At 38.2% G+C, this 19,312-nt stretch overlaps 3 protein-coding genes and 1 long non-coding RNA gene across 8 annotated transcripts in view; 2 read left to right on the top strand and 2 right to left on the bottom strand.

Annotated features, from left to right (window-relative positions):
- The window catches only part of LOC145434834 (cytochrome P450 3A8-like), a 34,006-nt gene extending 19,545 nt beyond the window's left edge, over positions 1–14,461 (top strand). The window contains exons 12-13 of the mRNA XM_080312066.1: positions 13,015–13,171; positions 14,330–14,461. Of these exons, the coding sequence (XP_080168192.1) occupies positions 13,015–13,171; positions 14,330–14,416 (244 nt within the window). The 3' untranslated portion in view covers positions 14,417–14,461. The remainder of the gene's footprint in view (positions 1–13,014; positions 13,172–14,329) is intronic.
- Positions 1–19,312, bottom strand: part of LOC145434886 (uncharacterized) — a 271,087-nt gene that overhangs the window by 44,693 nt on the left and 207,082 nt on the right. The gene's annotated exons all lie outside the window — the stretch shown is intronic.
- On the top strand, positions 1,804–12,148 carry LOC145434872 (uncharacterized). Of its 2 annotated transcripts, XR_013913598.1 has the most exons (7): positions 1,807–1,982; positions 2,504–2,631; positions 3,448–3,564; positions 4,164–4,270; positions 10,090–10,206; positions 10,417–10,523; positions 11,720–12,147. XR_013913598.1 is itself a non-coding variant. In XM_080312120.1 (6 exons), exons 2-5 carry the CDS (start codon positions 2,612–2,614, stop codon positions 10,478–10,480), a joined length of 318 nt encoding a protein of 105 aa, XP_080168246.1. In that variant the 5' UTR covers positions 1,804–1,982; positions 2,504–2,611; the 3' UTR covers positions 10,481–10,523; positions 11,720–12,148. The 2 variants fall into 2 exon arrangements, 1 of the variants encoding a protein (XP_080168246.1); XM_080312120.1 differs by lacking the exon at positions 4,164–4,270 and having other exon boundaries at positions 1,804–1,982; positions 11,720–12,148.
- Positions 4,838–8,890, bottom strand: LOC145434870 (uncharacterized). Of its 3 annotated transcripts, XM_080312118.1 has the most exons (6): positions 8,179–8,890; positions 7,813–7,948; positions 7,337–7,424; positions 6,805–6,877; positions 6,658–6,741; positions 4,838–4,978 (listed from the first exon to the last, which is right to left on the bottom strand). In XM_080312118.1, the coding sequence occupies exons 2-6, from the start codon at positions 7,845–7,847 to the stop codon at positions 4,917–4,919; spliced, it is 342 nt and encodes a 113-aa protein (XP_080168244.1). In that variant the 5' UTR covers positions 7,848–7,948; positions 8,179–8,890; the 3' UTR covers positions 4,838–4,916. The 3 variants fall into 3 exon arrangements, 2 of the variants coding, with proteins under 2 accessions (XP_080168244.1, XP_080168243.1); XM_080312117.1 differs by having other exon boundaries at positions 4,838–6,741; positions 8,179–8,888; XR_013913597.1 differs by having other exon boundaries at positions 4,838–7,424; positions 7,845–7,948; positions 8,179–8,889.

The raw sequence follows: 19,312 nt of genomic DNA, 5'->3' as shown, positions 1-19,312 counted from the left end.
AAATGTTTAAACTGTATTCTGCGGCATATCAATTTCATTTCTGGGTTGAACTCGATAAGCCATGACTGTTCCAAGTTCTGGTTTTGGTAATTGTTGAATGAATAAAGTGATCTGAGACATATTTCATTATAATCGGGCCAGGTTATTTGTGTTTGTGTTCAATTTTAATGGTTCTACTTCCCGTTAGGGTTGCATTTAAAACAAATGGTATTTTAAAACACTCTGTTTAAAACAGGTTTTAAACAACTGCGTTTGTTTGAAAAATAGTGTTTTTTCTTCTTCAAACGTTATCTAATTAGGCCATAAATGTGTAAATACTTTCAGAAAACCATGTAGTATGAGACTACGGACGATTTCACCAAACACAGTCGACATATGCGCTGTGGGGTGGTTCCCCTCGAAATCGTCGTACACTGTAAGCGAAAATGGTGTGTTTTCGCAATTCTCACCCTAGCATAGGGTGTGTTTTGGGTCATCACACCTATTGGGTACTAAATTTGTCATTTACACCTAAGCTATTGGTGGAAATGAGCCGAATACACCCCTACACACACATACTATAAGATATACACCCCAAGCATTGGCATTTGGGGTGAATTGTTAAAGATTACACCTTTTGTCAGACAAATATGAAGTTTGGGATTCAATCCGCGCTAGCCGCTTCCACAAAACTTGACTGTTGAAGTTTTAAGTCTGTGTCGGTCAGAAGCCTGGTTAAGCAGGCAGGGGTGCGGCAAGTCTGCATTCTTGTTGAAAATTCAGTCGAATCACTGTACTAATCATTGTATGGGCACTTGAAACTTCTTCGCTGTGTCTAACTGTAGGTCGTGTAGGACATATTCTCTTTGGGGTTGAATTATCTACCGAAAATGCGTGTTTCGCCCACTTCATTGTTGTCCGTGTCTTTAAGGCTTCTTGGGTGGCTTAGGCAATGTTCCATTGTTCAGTTTTTATGGATTTAACCCGGTTCGATCAAGTAAATTCGCCTACGCATATAGTTTCAGCTTCAGTGACAAATAAGCATTCGTTGTATGAGTTCGTGTGCTACATTGACATGAATGAACAATAGCTAAGTCCGCAATATCATATTGTAATTCACATTTATCGTGCACTGCGGTACTCGTACTTTGGCTGAAATTTCAACCTGTCTACTATAGTGTGACCGATCTATCTGAAGTGTGTGGGAAAAATACGACACATTATGAAGTTGTCACGATACTGGTTTATAATCTCTTTCATGTCACGTCAAATGCACAATTGTACATTGTACGTAGGCTATATGTACAAAATATATCGGGCCTATTCCGCACAGCATTAGTGTATAACCACAATATAATGCAGGTTGAGGGTATTTAGAGCTGGGAATACTAGAAGGAGTTAAATTTCAGCCACAAACTTATATGAGCAGTACGCAATATGGGCGTAGCAAGAATTATAATTATAATGGAACGCCAGGTTACGTCACGGAACAATCATTGAATTGGGCGAAAGAGGGACTAAATTGGGCAAACTTACCTGGTTATTTCATATCTATATTGCTGTGTTATTCACTATTCGGTAGCTTTATGAATTGCACACTAAGCCTAACCGACAATTCGCATGCAGCTTTCGGATCGTATCAATGATTCGATCTATGAAGATAAATCTAGTAGTACAAGACTTTTTGAAGCTTATTATGATGCAATCTGCAGCTTCACAGCTATCAAATCCATATTTCCGATGAATCAATTATAGTATACATACATATATTCCGGAGATCCTTAACTTCAATATTGGTATCACATCAGTGATTCAATTGTCACATCATAATGGAATATACAAACCGTCGTCACCAGAACAGCTGCTGCTATGTTTCGCTACAGCTATGTAAAATGTTTCGTTATATGCCGTATTTCCGCGCTTAAGAGACCAGACCGGCTGACAGTATTAGTTGTCGTGAATCTGTGAAGAAAGCCTCTTTCGAGATTGAAAATATCTGGATGGTGAGTTACATTTCGTATCGGTACTACTGTAGTAAAGACCATTTGTTCCGTTGCGTTTCCAGTACAGATCCGTTTCCTGTTACTCAGTGTCGCAGCTGTACTGAACAGAATTATATGTAGCAAGTTGGAATTTTAAACGTACCGGTAGTGACGATACATTGAATTCACATAAATTGTTGTATCACCAGTACCGATACCAATCTCCAAGACACAGTAGCTCAATGGCTCTAATGGAGATACTGTTGACAGGTCCAGCATTAGCTATGATTATAAACTACGGTAATTTGGGTTTGAGTGACATCGTTTGTAAGTGCATTGAAAAAAATCGACTCGATTGTCGTTATATTGATTACCAAAGCACATCACGACCTGTTTAAGTGTAAAGGGTAGCCTACTACTGACTATGCAGCTCTGCTATGTTTATAGGCCTATCACCCTGTCATTATCACTGAGCTATATACACATTATATATTATGTTATGTTATGGTAGGAAGGTAAACATATTATCTATTCTACTTCAGACTTGCATGGGCAAAGATCGCAAATTTGGGGCTCTTGATGAATGAAATTATCGATTTCTCCTCATGAGAAAACAAGTGTAACATACAAACAGCAAAGGGCTGAAGCATATGAAGCAATGGTATCTGAGGTGAGCAATGGACATTTGATGAAAGCTTTCGATCCCCGTAAATTGGGGCCAGTAAATGTTAATGATATTATAACATGGGTGAAAATATGACGATGCTATATTGCTATCACTATGAATATGAGAGACTTGACTAGGAACAGGCTTACCTCATTGAACATATTTTGCAGTGGCCCCCTCAGACTAGCTGCTAAGAGTATGTGACCCATCAACTAGACTACTTCTTTTGAAACTACTTCTCTGAGTTCTGTTCATATATTTATTTTAATTTGAAGCAGCTTGACATGGATTTGACATAGCCACTTCTATATGCTTGTCATTGAGTAGAAATTGACATCTATTGCTTGAGTAGCAATGCGCACTACTGCGGTCAACTCGGTGTGCAACAATGCACGGATTAGCTATGTCTTCGATGTTTTGACCAATATGAAGAGGCAAACATAGCCTTGCCAAAGTTTATCAAACTGTCCTTTCGACCAATATAAACAAATCAAAATATATGCACTTCTTGACTCATGATATGACATACACACGATCTGTGCATATGCACAAATCTGCTTTTTGTTAGATTCAAGGACTGATTGCTATTAGTAGCAGACTCTTACTCTGTGAATGTGAAATCAAATATGTTGTTGGTGAGTAATATACTATGCGTAGGAGAGTTACAAAATTGTACTTTAACTCGCTTATTTACAAGCATAAAGCAAGTCAAGGCTACAACATCAGTACACATTTCGGATGTCTTGGGCCTTTCGAATCCAATCCAAATTGTCAACTAAACGTTTACCGTATGCCTCATGGTTATTTTTTCAATTTTAGGATGCTGCTATACAAGCTAATATCAGGGAATTTCAACCAAATCGACGTCACATTTAACGGTAGAAGCGTATGCTGCGAAACAGTAAAGGATCGTTATCAAACAGCTTATATTCCAAGGTAATCATTATCATTCAGCTAATTTGCAAATTTCCATGTATAGGCTAAGGCAGTGGTTCCCAACGTGGGCGATATCTCCCTCCAGGGGGCGATTTGGCGGTCTAGGGGAGCGAAAATGACGAAGGGGCGACAGGCGGGCAAAAATGGACAAAGGGGCGACAGGGGGGGGGGGGGGCGAAAATAGGAAGGGGGCGATAGGGGGGCGATGACGCGTCAAAACGGCTGACCTTTTTTTCAGTCAACCCACGGAAATTTAGTTACAAAAGTGTGTCAAATTAGACATCGAGCCGAAAATTTGACCTTTTTTTTAGTCGACCCGCCGGTGATTACAGTTTGTATGCCCAATTTTCGGTATACAAAAGTTTGGGGGCGATGATCGGTGTTGACCTTGAAAAGGGGGCGATGGATCGAAAAAGGTTGGAAGCCACTGGGCTTAGGCAAGTCAAGGTTTCCTAATCAGATCTGTATCTGCGGTCGCTTTGAATCCATTCTGAAAGTCAATATTGCCCAACTAGAAAACGTTTCGTGTTTTGCATACCAAGTAGTCAAATTTAAATCAAGTCCATGCATCTCTTTCTCTGATTTTCTTCCAATTTTAGAATGCTGCTTAAAGACTGCATGCTGCAAGAGCAAGATTATATCAAAGGAACTAACCGAGTTTAAGAGTATGCTGCGACAACTGAAAGATTCGTTGTCAAGCCAGCAGGTATTACAACTTTGTTAACGACACCTGATGTCAACTTTCGTAGTCGCATATGAAGTGAACCAAAGCAGAGATGGTCAAAGTTACTAGAGTTGCTACTCAACTGTATGTAGAAATACCCCGTCAATTTATACTCGATTACAAGTAGATGCAACAGTTCCCAATACAAGTCAAAACTACGTCAAGTGGAAGTAGAATACGAAATGTCGGAAAAATAGTCATGTATGGTAAGTAGTTTTTCGGAAGTTTGTACTTTGAAAATTGCAATATGAGTCTTCGCGACTAATATAAAATTACTAATGGCATATGACACTACTAACAGGAACAATCTTCAAAAATATATTCAGTTATTCCTGGTACAGGTGGTGTTGCTAGACTTGGACAATTAGATATTCTAGTTGTCTAATTATACTAATTGAAGCTATTCTAATTTGTGGAATGTTTTTATGCTCTAATTCTAATTCTAATCGAATTTATGGAATCTTTCTATGGTCTACGGTAATTTTAATTCTAATCTAATGTCTGGGTTTCCTGAAAAGGCTACAGGAGAACTCTATTAGATACCACGCATGCAACGAAATTACCACAAATTGGAACAACATCAAAGAATTCGTCGAAAAAAACGAAAGAGAGGAATACTTGAAGAAGATCAGACAAGAGGATTTCTACGCCGACCACTTTTTGATCCAAGCAACTTCCGACACACTGAAACTAAACATAAAAATTTATCAAATTACGGATTCTTATATTCAAAATTACACATTTGGCAACTATACCGATGCACCAACCCTTACCCTAGCCCTCCAAAATCTTCACTTCTGGAGCTTACACCTATCCGATACCCTGCGCCATAGCACCACCCCCACCCTTACCCGCAATTGCTATACTGTAACTACCCCACTTCTTACCAGTCAACCTGACCGATCAATCCCAAACCCTCCCGCTTCCACACTTACCAACTACTGGAGTAATGACAACCCAGAGCTTTTCCATCTTCTTCCCTCCGACTCTACGAATTTCGATAAAAAAACTTTAAAAAAATTACTCCACTCTATACATACTCACCTACTTCATTTCTTCTCACTACTTCTCGCCTTTTCTAATTCCAACATTACTATCACCCACCAACACAATTCCTTTAAAACCACCGACCCCTCCCATTTTCATTCCATTACTACCCTAACTAACAACCTGAATTTGGCTCGAGAAAAAATTGACACAATAAAAAATTTTAAATATAAGAATTCCAAATTGACCAACACCATTACTAAAATCATCAACCTATATTATCAAGACATACATGACCTCCTCATCACCACACAACATAATTTGATTAATAAGAATACCACTGACGAATTTAATAAGCCTAAAACCCCATTTCACAATTTCACAACACACACTCTGGATTCCACTTTGTCAGATATTTTAGGTTTAGGCCCCTCCTTTATACCCACCCAACAATTCCGATCCCCAAGAAAATTCAAAAACGAGGTTACACATTCAGTACTTAGCTTGCTTTTAAAAACGAACCCCCATAGAGACCAAATTCAAAAACCCAAACCCTCCCTGAAACCCACTCCGCTTCCACTTCCTAAAATATTCAATTCGGTCTTATCAAAAGCGCATTCACTTTATACTTCAGGTAGTGTTAGGAACGCCATACTAAATACCTTAGATAACTTGGAGAATTTTAGGGAATCTAAATTAAAAAACAACCAAATTAAACCCACATTTTCGAATCATCAACTAAAACATATTAGAGAAATCACAAATAGGAAAGACTTAATTATTAACATTTCGGATAAAAATTTAGGTTTCTGCATGAATTCGACCAATTGGTATATCAACGAATCTATTAGGCAATTAGAACAAGACATTTACTCACCCATCAACTTGAATTTGGAAATTATATTAGATAGGGCAGTCCACGATAGGAAAGCCATTACCGAGAAACATGCAGAAACCCTAGGACCATTAAACGTCACTTTTTTAGAACTTGGAACCATAGAAAACTGCCACGTCCCCTTATTCAATCTACTCCCAAAACCCCACAAACTAGGACTAGGACCTTTTAACGCTAAACATGAACCAAAACTTAAAGGCAGACCTATTATTTCGGCTCATTCTTGGATTACAGTAGAACCCGGTAAACTTTTAGGCAATATCCTGACAGAGTGGAAGAATGATTACATCGAACACCTCGAGAGCATAGGCATTACACCCACACTAACAAAAAACAGCCATAACATCACCACCGCTCTCGATAATACAATTTTTACCAGTGCACCTTTCAACATCCAAATTATTACTTTCGATTTTGAATCTTTATATACCAACATAAGAAATGAGGACGTCATGTATGCCTTGAACCAACTTAAAAATACCCTCACCATCCCGAACCGTATCTTCAACCTTGCTATCGATCTCTTCACTTTCTGTCAAAAACTCTGTTACTTCTCCTCTGCTGATAACCTGTTCATTCAAAAAGATGGATTAGCTATGGGAAGTTATTACTCCGCCCAATCCGCAGACCTTACCCTCGCCATATTTGAAGAAGAATTGATATCCGAAATTTCCACGACCTGGCCCATCCAATTCTTCCGTAGATATCTAGATGACGGACTTATTATATCCAACCTCCATCCTTCACACCTCCCCTATTTCACCCGTTACATCTCCCAAATTTACCCCAGCCATTTCAAGATCACCTTTAATTGCAACCCCATCCACAACCCTTTCCTTGACCTCACCCTCCGTTTCGACCATAGAACCCTTACCAAGGGATTGATCGGTTACAATACTTTCTTCAAACCCGCCTCCCTTTACACTTATATCCCTTTCGACTTCAACCATCCCTCCCACACCTACACCGGAATTATTGCCACTGAACTAACCCGTTATCAAAGAACCAATTCGAACCCCCACTATCTCCAAAACACCATTTACCGATTTAAAAAACGACTTACTAGATTAGGATACCCCGACCGACTTTTTAGATTAGGACACAAAATCACCAATAGAAATACCCAGAAGAAATCCACCCCTACCAATTCGACCTTCATCACTTACCCTTTCTCCAAAACTTTTAACCATAGGAAACATATCCGGCGCATCACCCATCCCACCTACCCTTTTCCTTTCCGCATCGGTTTCAAATCTAGGAGAAAACTAAAGCAATTTGTGACCAATAACAAACTGATACATCGTAAAATGAAGATTTGGAAAGAAAAAGTTACCAAAAAAAAGAAATTTAAAACACCTTGGAAAAAGAATTGAATTTGGACGACTATATTTATTACCTTATTAATTCTATATTATATCTTACCCCTTATACATCTGTTTTTCTTTACATTTAGATATTATAGCTATTACTATTTACAATATTATTGTTACTCTTTCTGTTTAATATATGTTTATACACACAGAGTCGACTCTTTCTTGTGAATATACACCGTTTACAGATAGAAAGTCCACTATAAACACAGTTTGTATGAAGTTTTAGATTTTCTTAATCACTTCAAACTTGATACATATAACCAATTCACCTTCTACCACAGGACAAGAAAAGATTCCACACCATCTTCTTCCTGCACTTTCCCCACACACATACACAGATATCTGTCTTCTTCTTCCGCAGATCTCTTTGCCAACACCCCTGGTTTTACTCTTTCTTTATATCTCCTGTAATTTAAATAACAGTTGAGCTCACACTGATACACCATACACAAACACTAACTCATACCCGCATAGCATACCCAACCTTTATTTCACTGCCCTAACCTACCACAGAGTATAATATCCTTAACATAACTCTAACCCACTATCTCATTATATCAACCACAAACCATAGCCCTAATACAAAACCCTATATTACATCTATATTTTGTATATATAAAAACAAATTAACTTACATATCACCATTGATAAAGATACACCGCTGTAGAACTCGATCAAAGAAAGGAATTTCCCATCAGACTGCTTCCATGTGCCAAAAACTCAACCAACCAAGCATAACATACGCTAATTACTATGAGCCATATTCTAGAACACATATAACAATGCACTATGACGTCACAACCATATTATTCGGTCGTCAACAACTACGGTAAACATAAGATTTACAAATTCAAAAAATCACTATACTTCTACTTGTCATCGCCTGCAGCTTCGAATTACAGCTACGCTCAACCATTATCGCCATCCCAACCATCATATCAACAAATCCAAGGTTCGTTATTATTACCCATTACCTAAATAATTGATCATTAAATGACTTTCAGTTATTATATTTTATTTACATTAATTTCTGTTATACTCACCTTATATGCATGATGTAAATATGCACTTTACTTCTATCTCTCTTATCATTTTATATCCTTTTCGTAATACAGCACTATGGATATTACTCCCAAATTATATAAAAATACGCAACTGCTCCTTCGGGTGTAAGCATTACCGGTTATTTGCGACAGAAAAGGAGAGGCTAAGGCCCTACCTACATCTTTATACCCCTGACGACGTAAGGTGCTATGGTAGAGTTGCTTTGGAACGAGTCAATATCCATTTTACTATATTCATTCCCTCTGCTTATATTATGTTTTCACGATCTTATACCTGTTTTATTCCATTTTTATACATACAAATATATCTGTTTGCAACGAACAGCATTTTCATACTCTAATCCTGTACCACATGGAACCTATATATCTTTTTGTTAAATATCTATTACTTCATATATCTATACTACAACTACTTCCCTTAATTGCATCTTACCTTTTATCCACTACTTTTCCAGATTTTATGTTACATTATATCTACCCAAAATACCAATCTTCGGATTTTTGTCGGTAGGGTTAAGCCCGCCTATGACAGCTTACGGAGGAAGATCCTTTAGCTAAAACACCAAAGGTCTTGTTTTTCACCATATATTTAAAGACATATCTACAATTAAAACTCCAACAAGAACTTTGGTGGATCCATCGCGCTTTCTCTACACTGCGCCCTTGCGGGCGCAGCTCATAGTTTTTGTCGCTATGCTGCCTTCGGCAGCTCATCACTGCGAAACGAGCCAAGCTTGCGGTGCAGTAGGGGTGGTCAAAAATGACTTTTTATTCTCAAATTCTACTCGCTACTTGATAAAATTGTTAGGTTACCTAATTGTAGCTTGCACACTAAATTAGGTTTGATTCCAACCAGCAGCCGCATTGCTACTGGAGAAGAAAGTTTTTTTAATTTATTATATTAAAATGAGTCAAAATTTTTCGTTCACCCATGAAATTGTTAGGTTGTCTATAAACGATGCCCACCAAATTTGCCACAATTCAAACCAGCTGGAGCGGAGTTACTGATGTCGAAAAATTTGGATTTGAATAAAATAGTCTTTACGGTGGGCACAACTGTAATAAATGATTAAAGAATCGGTCACCGTAAAAATACTATTATATTAAAATCCAATATTTTTCAACGGCAATAACTCCGCTTCCACTAGTTGGAATTGAGCCAAATCGGTTGAGCATTGTTTCTATAGACAACCTAACAATTTAATGGGGTGAACAGAAAATTTCAAATCTTTTTTTATTCATTTTCATATAATAAATAAAACACGTTCTTCTCCTGTAGCAATGCGGCTACTGGTTGGAATCGAACCAAATTTGGTGTGCAGGCTTAAATTATGTAACCTTACAATTTTATCAAGTAGGCAGTACGATTTGAGAAAAAAAATCCATTTTTGAAGACCCCTAGTGCACATATCAGATGAGTTTAGAATCCAATCCAAATTGTCAACTAAACGTTTATACCTCATGGTTATTATTTCAATTTAGGATGCTACTATACAAGATCATGTCAGGGCATTTCAACCAAGTCGACGTCGCATTGAACCATAAAACCGTATGCTGCGAAACAATGATGGATCGTTATCAAACAGCACATATTGCAAGGTAATCATTAGCATCCAGCTAATTTGCTAATTTCCATGTATAAGGCAAGTCAAGGTTTTCTAATCAGACCTGTATCTGCGGTCGCTTTGAATCCATTCTGAAAGTCAATATTGCCCAACTAGAAAACGTTTCGTGTTTTGCATTAATACCAAGTAGTCAAATTTAAATCAAGTCCATGCATCTCTTTCTCTGATTTTCTTCCAATTTTAGAATGCTGCTTAAAGACTGCATGCTGCAAGAGCAAGATTATATCACAGGAACTAACCGAGTTTAGAGGTATGCTGCGAAAACTGTAAGACTCGTTATCAAGCCAGCAGGTATGACAACTTTGGTAATGACACCTGATGTCAACTTTCGTCGTCAACTTTCGTAGCCAAGCTTGCTGTACAGTAGGGGTGTTAAAAATGAATCTTTAATCTCAAATTCTTCTGGCTACTTGGTAAAATTGTGAGATTACGGAATTGAAGCCTAAACATCAAATTTGGTTCAATTCCAACCAGTAGCGGCATTGCTACAGGAGAAGAAAGTGATTTTATTTATTATTTAAAAATTAGTAAAAAAATTCAAAATTTTCTGTTCACCCATGAAATTGTAAGGTTGTCTATAGAAACGATGCCCACCAAATTTGGCTCAAATCAAACCAGCCGAAGCGGAGTTATTGATTTCGAAAAATTTTGGATTTGAATAAAATAGTATTTACGGTGGGCACAACAATCATAAATGATTAAAGAATCGTTCACCGTAAATACTATTTTATTCAACTCCAAAATTTTGCGACGGCAATAACTCCGCTTCCACTGGTTGGAATTGAGCCAAATCGGTTGAGCATTGTTGCGGCTACTGGTTGGAATCAAACCAAATTTGGTGTGCAGGCTTCAATTAGGTAACCTAACAATTTTATCAAGTAGCCATTAGATTTGAAAGAAAAAGTCATTTTTGAACACCCCTACTGTACAGTAGACATTTGCTATTCTCATGCTCATAAGATGAACTATGATTTGATGATAACGGAGTTTAATTCAACTTTTGGCGATTTCAGTAATTCTAATTCTAATCTAATTTGAAAAAAACTGTTAGGTAGAATTATAATTTTAATCTAATTTGCAACTGTGTAGCTCAAATTTTAATTCTACTTCAATTCGAAATAAAAACTTGTAGTTGTAATATAATTCCAGTCCAATTTGGAAAAGAGGAACGTTTTCTAGTTGTCCAAGTCTGCCTGTTACATGCGGTTTGCATGAAAACTATCTATAAATTTCCATCTTGTCGATGCCTAATTGCCCACACATACAGTGATCGTGTGTGAACATGTTTCCTATAGCGGTAAGTTCACCATATCGGACCACAGTCTGTGCTGCAATTCCTTAGCAAGTGTAACATCTGATATTTTGTAAGTACTTTTTGAAAATATATATACCTTGTAATGGCTTCTATTTTTGTGGTCTTTCATTAAGTTATGCATGTTAGCATATGTGCCTGTTATTTGGGTTGTGAATATGCATTTTGATTTCAGGATGATTCCACAAGTTCTTGCTGAAGACAGTGACTCAGCCTTCGCCGTACAAGAGTGTTTTGCGGAAACCTGGAGGAGGCGACTTCCCAATACTACATGGGCAATGTCCTTCGAGCAGTATTTTCAGTGAATTTTTTTCTCCGTCGCTGGGATCTCTGTTTTTTGTTATTTCACGAAATATGTTTCCGTTTTATGTTATTATGGTTCAATTGATATCGAATATATGCAATCAAGAAAGTTTATTTGCAATAGCGTGCCATTTGGAAGAAGATGCAGGATTTCAAGTGGGGTGTATATATTGAAATTCCGCCCCAATCAATTCTAATGGCTAGGGTGAGATATCCGATATACACCGCAAGGAATGGGGTGGATTCTGGTCATTCCCACCGGCAGGGTTACGTAAGTTCTGTTTCCGTGTACCACCTTTTGGGGTGTGTATAACCACTCTTTTCGCTAAGAGTGTAGTTTAAACATGTAGATATAGATCATTGGTACGGAAGGGTGTTCTGATGATGAAGACCGCCGACCGCAACAATGCTGCATAACGAGGTTGTGATGGTTAAAATATTTTTGGTCTGTTCATGTCAATGGTCGGAAGCCCTTTTCGCCGAAGGAGCCATACCTGCCCTATATTTTCAATTGTCAATGATAATTCACTGTGGCGCCACAATTAAAGATTCGCGACGTCATGGAATAAATACAACAAAACAAAAAACGATAAAAACCATATTTTAAACATGTTTGTTTTAAACGCAACCCTAATTCCCGTTGTGCAGCATCAATTGGTTCGTGTCCTCCTCCGACAACGGTCGACTCAAGGATCCATCCTTCAGTGTCAGAGGCTCTTCACTGTCACATGACATGTTTAACGGCAGTGTCCTATGCAAATGTGGTCCAAGTAGCCATCATCGGCGCTCAAGTAGAAGCGGATGTGATGCTGTAAATTTCTACTCAATTCAAATTGATTTCCACTTGTTAAACCTACTGCAAGTAAAGGTAGTAAATGAAGACTAAAATAACAGCGTGCATGCTCGAAACTAACGCAGAATGACTATATCGACACTAAACAATTGGCGCGATCTTCGAAAGTATATTCAGTTATCGTCTTATAGAGGCTATTTCGCTAATTGTTATGACAATTTCACGCATGAGCATGATTGAAATATAACCCAAAATCGGCAACTATTATGTGTATGGGACCAGCGAGAATGACAACTGACCACGTATCAGGTGTTGACCAACACAAGCAAATGCCTGATGTGCACGAAAAGTTACTTCTCTACAATACTTTGCAGAATGGAAGACATGAGCCAGATCGACAGTATGGTCTACCAGCCGTTCGGCGGAGGACCGCGAAATTGCATTGCGATGAGATTCGCGCTGATGGAAGTCAAGATCAGCATAGCTAAACTTCTTCACCAGTTTAATCTGGAACCTACAGAGGATACCCCGGTAACGATCTGTCAATTTTCAGCAATACACAAACTCCTTACGACGATATTATCGTACATACTGATATCCGAACCAGAGTCAAGTTCCATCGACCATGTAAAAGTCCGAACCATATTCCAAATCTGCACTTCGAAAAAACTTTAAAATGAATAGGACGGGGCGGTATATACCACCCAATGAAGGACAAGCTTATAAGTTATTTAAATTTGACTTAGTATAGGTCTGACATTCCTCTTCGAAAACCCCTTCTTCCCAATTAACTATCCAGATGTCGAGATGGCAAAATCCACGAATGCATTTTCAATAGCAACATAAGAAGCGATACAGCAAAAGTACAATGTACATTGGAATAATACTTTAACTAATTGGGTTACCTTTAGGTTGAAACTAACGGCATACGCGTGGTAAATGATTTTGTACTAAAAGTAGGGTTGAATTAAAAACAAACGGTGTTTTAAAACACTTTGTTTAAAGCATGTTTTATACAGTGTTTTGGACAAATGCTTTTCTGAAAAGAACAAAATTGAGTTTTATTTAAACGTTCTCTAATTATGCCATACTTGTGAACATACGTCCGAAAAACCATGTAGCATGAGCCTACAGACGATTTGCACATAAAATAGTCGACGTATACGATATGAGGTGGCTGGAACCCTCGAAATCGTCGTCGGTTCAACAGTTTTTGCACGTAGATATAGATCATTGGTACGGAATGAGTGTTCTGATGATAATGACCGCCGACCGTAAAAACGCAGCATAACGATGTAGTGGTTATAAATATGTTTGGTCTTTTTATGACAGTGATCTGAAGCCCTTTTCGTCGAAGGACTCATATTTACCCTATATTTTCAATTGTCAATGCCACTGCATTGTGACGTCACAATTAAATATTCGTCACGTTATGGCTAAAATACACACAGACAAAAACATGTTTTAAACAATGGCCTTGTTTTAAACGTCTGTTTCAAATTTATTTTTGTTTTAAATGAAACCCTAACTATAAGGAACGGCAACCGCGTAGTCATTTTTTGCGAACATTTATAGCAACATATTATTCATGCTATGATGTATAGTTTTACGGAATAACGTTGCGGGTCATTATCAGCAGTCGCACAAATTTCATTTTCGCAATCATAAATATTTTTTTTATTATTGCAGAAACCGCCTCTGAAGCTGGAATTTGGAGTCAGCGTTAGAGCAGCTGTGAATTACAATCTTCGGGCTATCCGGAGAAATCAGGAATAGGAAACAGATGATTACACGTAGTGTTTGTTCTGTAACTATCATGCTAAATGCGTAAGAATACCATTTTGATATGACCAATAATCTTTACTGATTTACGTTCTCTTTGTACGCGTAAGTCCCACGATTTGTGATAGTATATCTCTGTGAATCTTTTTGGTGAGAATTGTCCTCATAAACAGGGATGTAGGCCTACTCATTTGCGTTTTGACCGTTGTCAGGTGAGGCAAATAAACATCGCCAATGTAACATGGCCAGGCGGAATTATATGGTGCTCCGGCATGTCACACAAGAAATAAAGTTACATCTCAGGTAAAGAGGCGTTAGAATCCCAAATCTCAGAAGTTGATTAGGAGAGTGGCGCCTACATGCTATGTCGCTTTATTATGAGACACAATTATTTGTTATGACTAGGGCAAGATTTTGCAACTTTTTTTGACAGCTTACGGGAGCTTCCTAGATGCTCGGAATTTATGTACTATGATGTTTGGAACTCCTTGAAGGAATGTTACTACCTTTTTCATGCTACTTTTTACTGAAACTTTTATCGAGTATTGCGCAAAATGTAAATGAGTGATTTATAGAACATTCTATAAAACTATTTATCGGATGGTTCTCTCTATGATTTGCTTAACGAAGAGCTATGGGATAGATTATACGCATCTCAATGTTATCTATGACGCAATGGCTTGCAAGCAAGTTCAACAACCCCAGCCAAGCACGACAGTGCGTGAACTATGACATAGATTGCTTGATTTATTTATTTTTGAAGTTCTTCCCCATTTGACGGACGCCCAGGCGAGAACATCAAAAATTACATTATCACTGGATCACACTGTCACCAACACTTGAGTGTTGCTGCAATGCTTGGGTCAATTTTGCAGACCTTATATGTGGTTTTGCGTGTGGTATTTGACTTGTTTGATGGGTATCGCTTTACTGTTTGACTTTTTCCGTTACTCTCTTGGTACATACGGCAAATAATGTAATTTTGGCAGTCTAGCCATGCCTTCCGTGAAAAGGATAAGTACCAAATTTGCCAGCTCTGCACTTTGCAGCCATGGAGGTTTCCAACCTAACGAACATAAAAATGTATACATGGTCGATTGAATAGCGAAGAAAGAAACGGAACAAGCAAACATAGTGCAAATCTTATACTGTTGCGTCATAGAACAAAACCTTTCGATTATCTCATGTCCTGGTAATTCTAAAAAAAAATTATGAATGCAACTTTTTACTGCAACTTCTCACGATTTTAGTGCAACAAAAACTTGCCCCAGTTATTGCCAGGGCAAGTTTTTGCAACTTTTTTTACAGCTTTCACAGCTTCATAAATACTCAGAAGTTATGCAGTATGGTGTTTTAAGCTGTTTGGAGGAATCAATCTTATACCACAAATTTTTGCATTTTTTCTTGATTTTTTGCATGCAACGTTTTGGAATTTTGTCGATTTTTCATGGATCTTTTTGAAACTTTTTTCGATTTTTCATCAAACGTTTTGTAATTTTCATTTTCATGAAACTAACTTTTTACTGGAAATATTTGGCACTATATGTAAATAGATCGCTTGATTATTACAGTGTCGTTTAAATTTGAGGTCCTTTCTGATTTGACGTACATTCAGCCTAGACCGCCTAAACTTATATTTTCAGTGGGTCAATTTTTTCAGGCTATATTTGATATTGTTGAAGTCGCCAAAATTAAGTTTTGCTACACTGCCTTGGATACGGATCGATTCGAGTATCTCATACCCGAATAATTTCAAGGAACCTGTCCATAAATGCAACTTTTGTGAAAAATAAATGCAACTTTTTACTACAACTTTTGTGAAAACTGAGTGCAACTTTCCACAGATTTGACTGCAACAAAAACTTGCCCTAGTTATGACTCTTTTAACAACAGTTTAAGTTGGCTGAACAACACACCAAAAATGAGAAGAAGGAGAGAGTGATTAGCAGGAGATCGAGTTTCGTGTTCAGTCCGAGCATATAAATGTAACATCCGTTCACTATGTATGAGTGGTTAATAACTTCCGGTGACTGCCAGCGTCAACTTTCCAGGCGGTTCGCCAAATATATTTCGATCTTATTCAGTGTGCGGTCCCGATGCGGCTTATAAATTTCTGGGCGGTCCGCGAGGACAACTCTGTATTTTTGTATATAATAATTATTATGATGATGTCCCATTTCATTTCATGTATTAACAGCATGAGATGAAATGCGGATGATGAGACAGGTTCATTTCAGTAACAGTGAATAATAATTATACTTATCCTTTCCCACAGTCTGCGAGACACTCATGTATAGCGGAGGACAAATCTTGTACACATGAAGGAAGGACATGAAAAGTAGTACCGATTTCGTTATATAGATCCCTTGATTTGTGATAGAATATGCCTTTTAGGCCTAGCATTGCTGATAAAAATGAATCGTTGTAGCAGAGCTAGACAGCTAGAAAAGTTTCAGCATTTACAAATTAAACTGGAATTAGAATTATACCTATACATTTTTTCCAAATCTGATAGGAATTAGAATTATAGCTACAGTACAGTGTTTTACAAATTAGATTAGAATTAGACTCACTTTCTTCGTGAAAACTTGGAATCTAATCAGACTTCATTCTTATGAAAAAGAGAATGGCAAATGTCGGGACAACAAACTTGGCTCGTTTCGCAACATACGGTTCTCCTGTAATATTTCAGGGAAAACAGAAATTTGAACATTGAAGCATTTCACAAACTAGATTAGACTTCGAAATAGTGAATAAAAACTATTCGCAAATTAGATTAGATTTATATTACCATCGTTTCGCTTTAATTAGTGTAATTAGACAATTTCGATGGTTGTACAAATCAGGGTTATGGGCAGTTATTGTGGTAGGATCGTTCACAGCAGGTGTGGGCAGATAACTATATGACCAATGCAATGTGACGGAACCTTTTTTTTTCATCCTTTTCTCATTCAAACTTGGAGCGTGCACCATGACTATTTACGAGATGACCTGTATATAGAAATGGCCTCACCGATTCATCATGAAGCCCGTAAAAGGACTATATCTTCTTCCCTCGAAGTTCATGGATGCCCGGTATGGCGTTTCAAGCTACCATCTGGGGCATTCGGCGACTACAATCTATTTGCTTTGCGACAAATCGTATGACTTGATTTCACATGCGCGATCTACTGACTACACAAATATATTTTACACAAAGTATTTTAGCTTCACCCTTATCGTGTGTCTTACGCATCTCCCATTACTTACAGTATTTTGTGTGAGGACAACAAGACTCTATGAAAGAAGTTTATGTGCAGCACGCGAACTTTGAAAGTCCATATAATAGGTCCCCCCGAACCCAGACATTCCAATCGCAATTTGCATATCATAACGTTTTTGGGAATTCCCGTCAGTCAAAAGGCTTTCGATCACGCATACACCAGACGAAAATTTTTTATTCAGTGCAAGGGTACATGGCGGAGTAATGGTTGTCGGTTCAAACCGTAAGTTCCGAGGGGACATTGGTTTCATTTGTCTCATTTTTGTTAGGGGTCTGGAGGAACCGTAGTAAACCTCCCTCCGTAACGCACGTGACAAGTACTGTGGAATTTCACCACAGCACCAAGCGTCACAAGCGCCGTAATAGGGTCCTTTTGTGTCTTGGGAATAGTTGCTCAGCGTTTGCTTTCCCCTTTTTCTCTCGTTACTCGGGTGCAAACGGCACAAGCATGCTTTAGAGGGGGCGTCTGCGGCCACTGGTCCCTCAGCCACCATACTTGTGCCCTGGGATACTGGCCCGTCGATGCGGCCTCAGATCCCGGTCGGACTATGAAGGCCTGACGGCCACACTCGTCCTGGGTAGTAGTAGTGATTGGACAGTATTCAAGGTTGGACCACTAGGGCTTCGCATCGCCCAGCGTCCATGAATACGATGCTTGCCTTAAATACAACCAGCGCCGTCTACCGTAGATCATGGATCGAAAATTACCAAAATCTGCATTATTAGATAGGGTTACCATACGTCCTCTTTCAAGAGGATTTGTCCTCTTTTTTGTCTTTTCTGAAAGCGTCCTCATAGGCCGCCTCTTTGTCCTCTTTTTTGAGATTTTGTCCTTTTTTTTGAGAATTTGGTCAAATTCACGGTCAAAATCGAATGAGATGCCGTGAATCTGCACTGAAGTAACGCTCAGGCGGGGATTTCGGGAGCTGAGCCGAAATGACCTTTTCTTAGTCAACAGACCACGAGGTGGGAAAATTTTACCAGTTTGCAAGTCTGAAAATTCTGAAAAAGTGTCCTCATTTCACAATTCCAAAATATGGCAACCCTATTATTAGATAAAGTTCTAAAGAAATGAATCCCGGCACACTAGATGCGATTATGGATTCATTAAGCCCATGATTTTAGCCTTATAAAACAATAGAGTGGAGGGCCTCTTCTTCATGGACCAGTATCTTATTTTCATTTGTAATATTATTAAATTAGGACACGTCCACTCAATCAGGGTAATCCGCGCGCCTGATATACTTCATGTGCTGCTAAACCTGCTCGTCTTGAAGAGATCAGTGTTTGTTCGAGTATCCAATAGTATTAACTTGTCGGGCCTGAAGCAAAACTATATCAAAGCTACTTGTTTGTTATATTGCGTATATTTGGTCGATTGAATATGCGACGAATCTTTATCATACGAAGAGACTGAATAATTCATTGAATATAATGCCACAGGGAGAACGGTGATTACTACCCCATGACTTCATAATTAGGCCTATATATTGTTTTTGTGCAATTCGCATATTGTGTGGTCTGATCCGTCAAAATAGGATGATTTGCTTTTTGCGGGATAGTAGTACTAATAGGAGTACTTCCGTAGAGTATAAATCAGTAGAGCTTGTCTGATATTGCAACTCAAT

The sequence above is a fragment of the Botryllus schlosseri genome, chromosome 3 (genome assembly GCF_051294905.1).
Source record: "Botryllus schlosseri isolate E-star chromosome 3, Bs_hap1, whole genome shotgun sequence".
In the NCBI taxonomy this organism is placed as follows: Eukaryota; Metazoa; Chordata; class Ascidiacea; order Stolidobranchia; family Styelidae; genus Botryllus; species Botryllus schlosseri.
This window is presented reverse-complemented; position numbering and strand designations above follow the sequence as displayed.

Excerpts from the sequence above, each read along its gene's own strand:
- LOC145434872 (XM_080312120.1), top strand. The coding sequence starts at position 2,612 with ATGAAGCAATGGTATCTGAG. Across the intron at positions 3,565-10,089 it reads CAAACAGCTTATATTCCAAG|GATGCTACTATACAAGATCA; the intron begins GTAATCATTATC and ends ATTTCAATTTAG. Across the intron at positions 10,207-10,416 it reads CAAACAGCACATATTGCAAG|AATGCTGCTTAAAGACTGCA; the intron begins GTAATCATTAGC and ends TTCCAATTTTAG.
- LOC145434870 (XM_080312117.1), bottom strand. The coding sequence starts at position 7,847 with ATGGTGTGGAATCTTTTCTTGTCCTGTGGTAGAAG. Across the intron at positions 7,425-7,812 it reads TTCTTGTCCTGTGGTAGAAG|ATTTGAAACCGATGCGGAAA; the intron begins GTGAATTGGTTA and ends GTTTTCTCCTAG. Across the intron at positions 6,878-7,336 it reads TTAAAAGTTTTGGAGAAAGG|ATATCTACGGAAGAATTGGA; the intron begins GTAAGTGATGAA and ends TCCGTCATCTAG.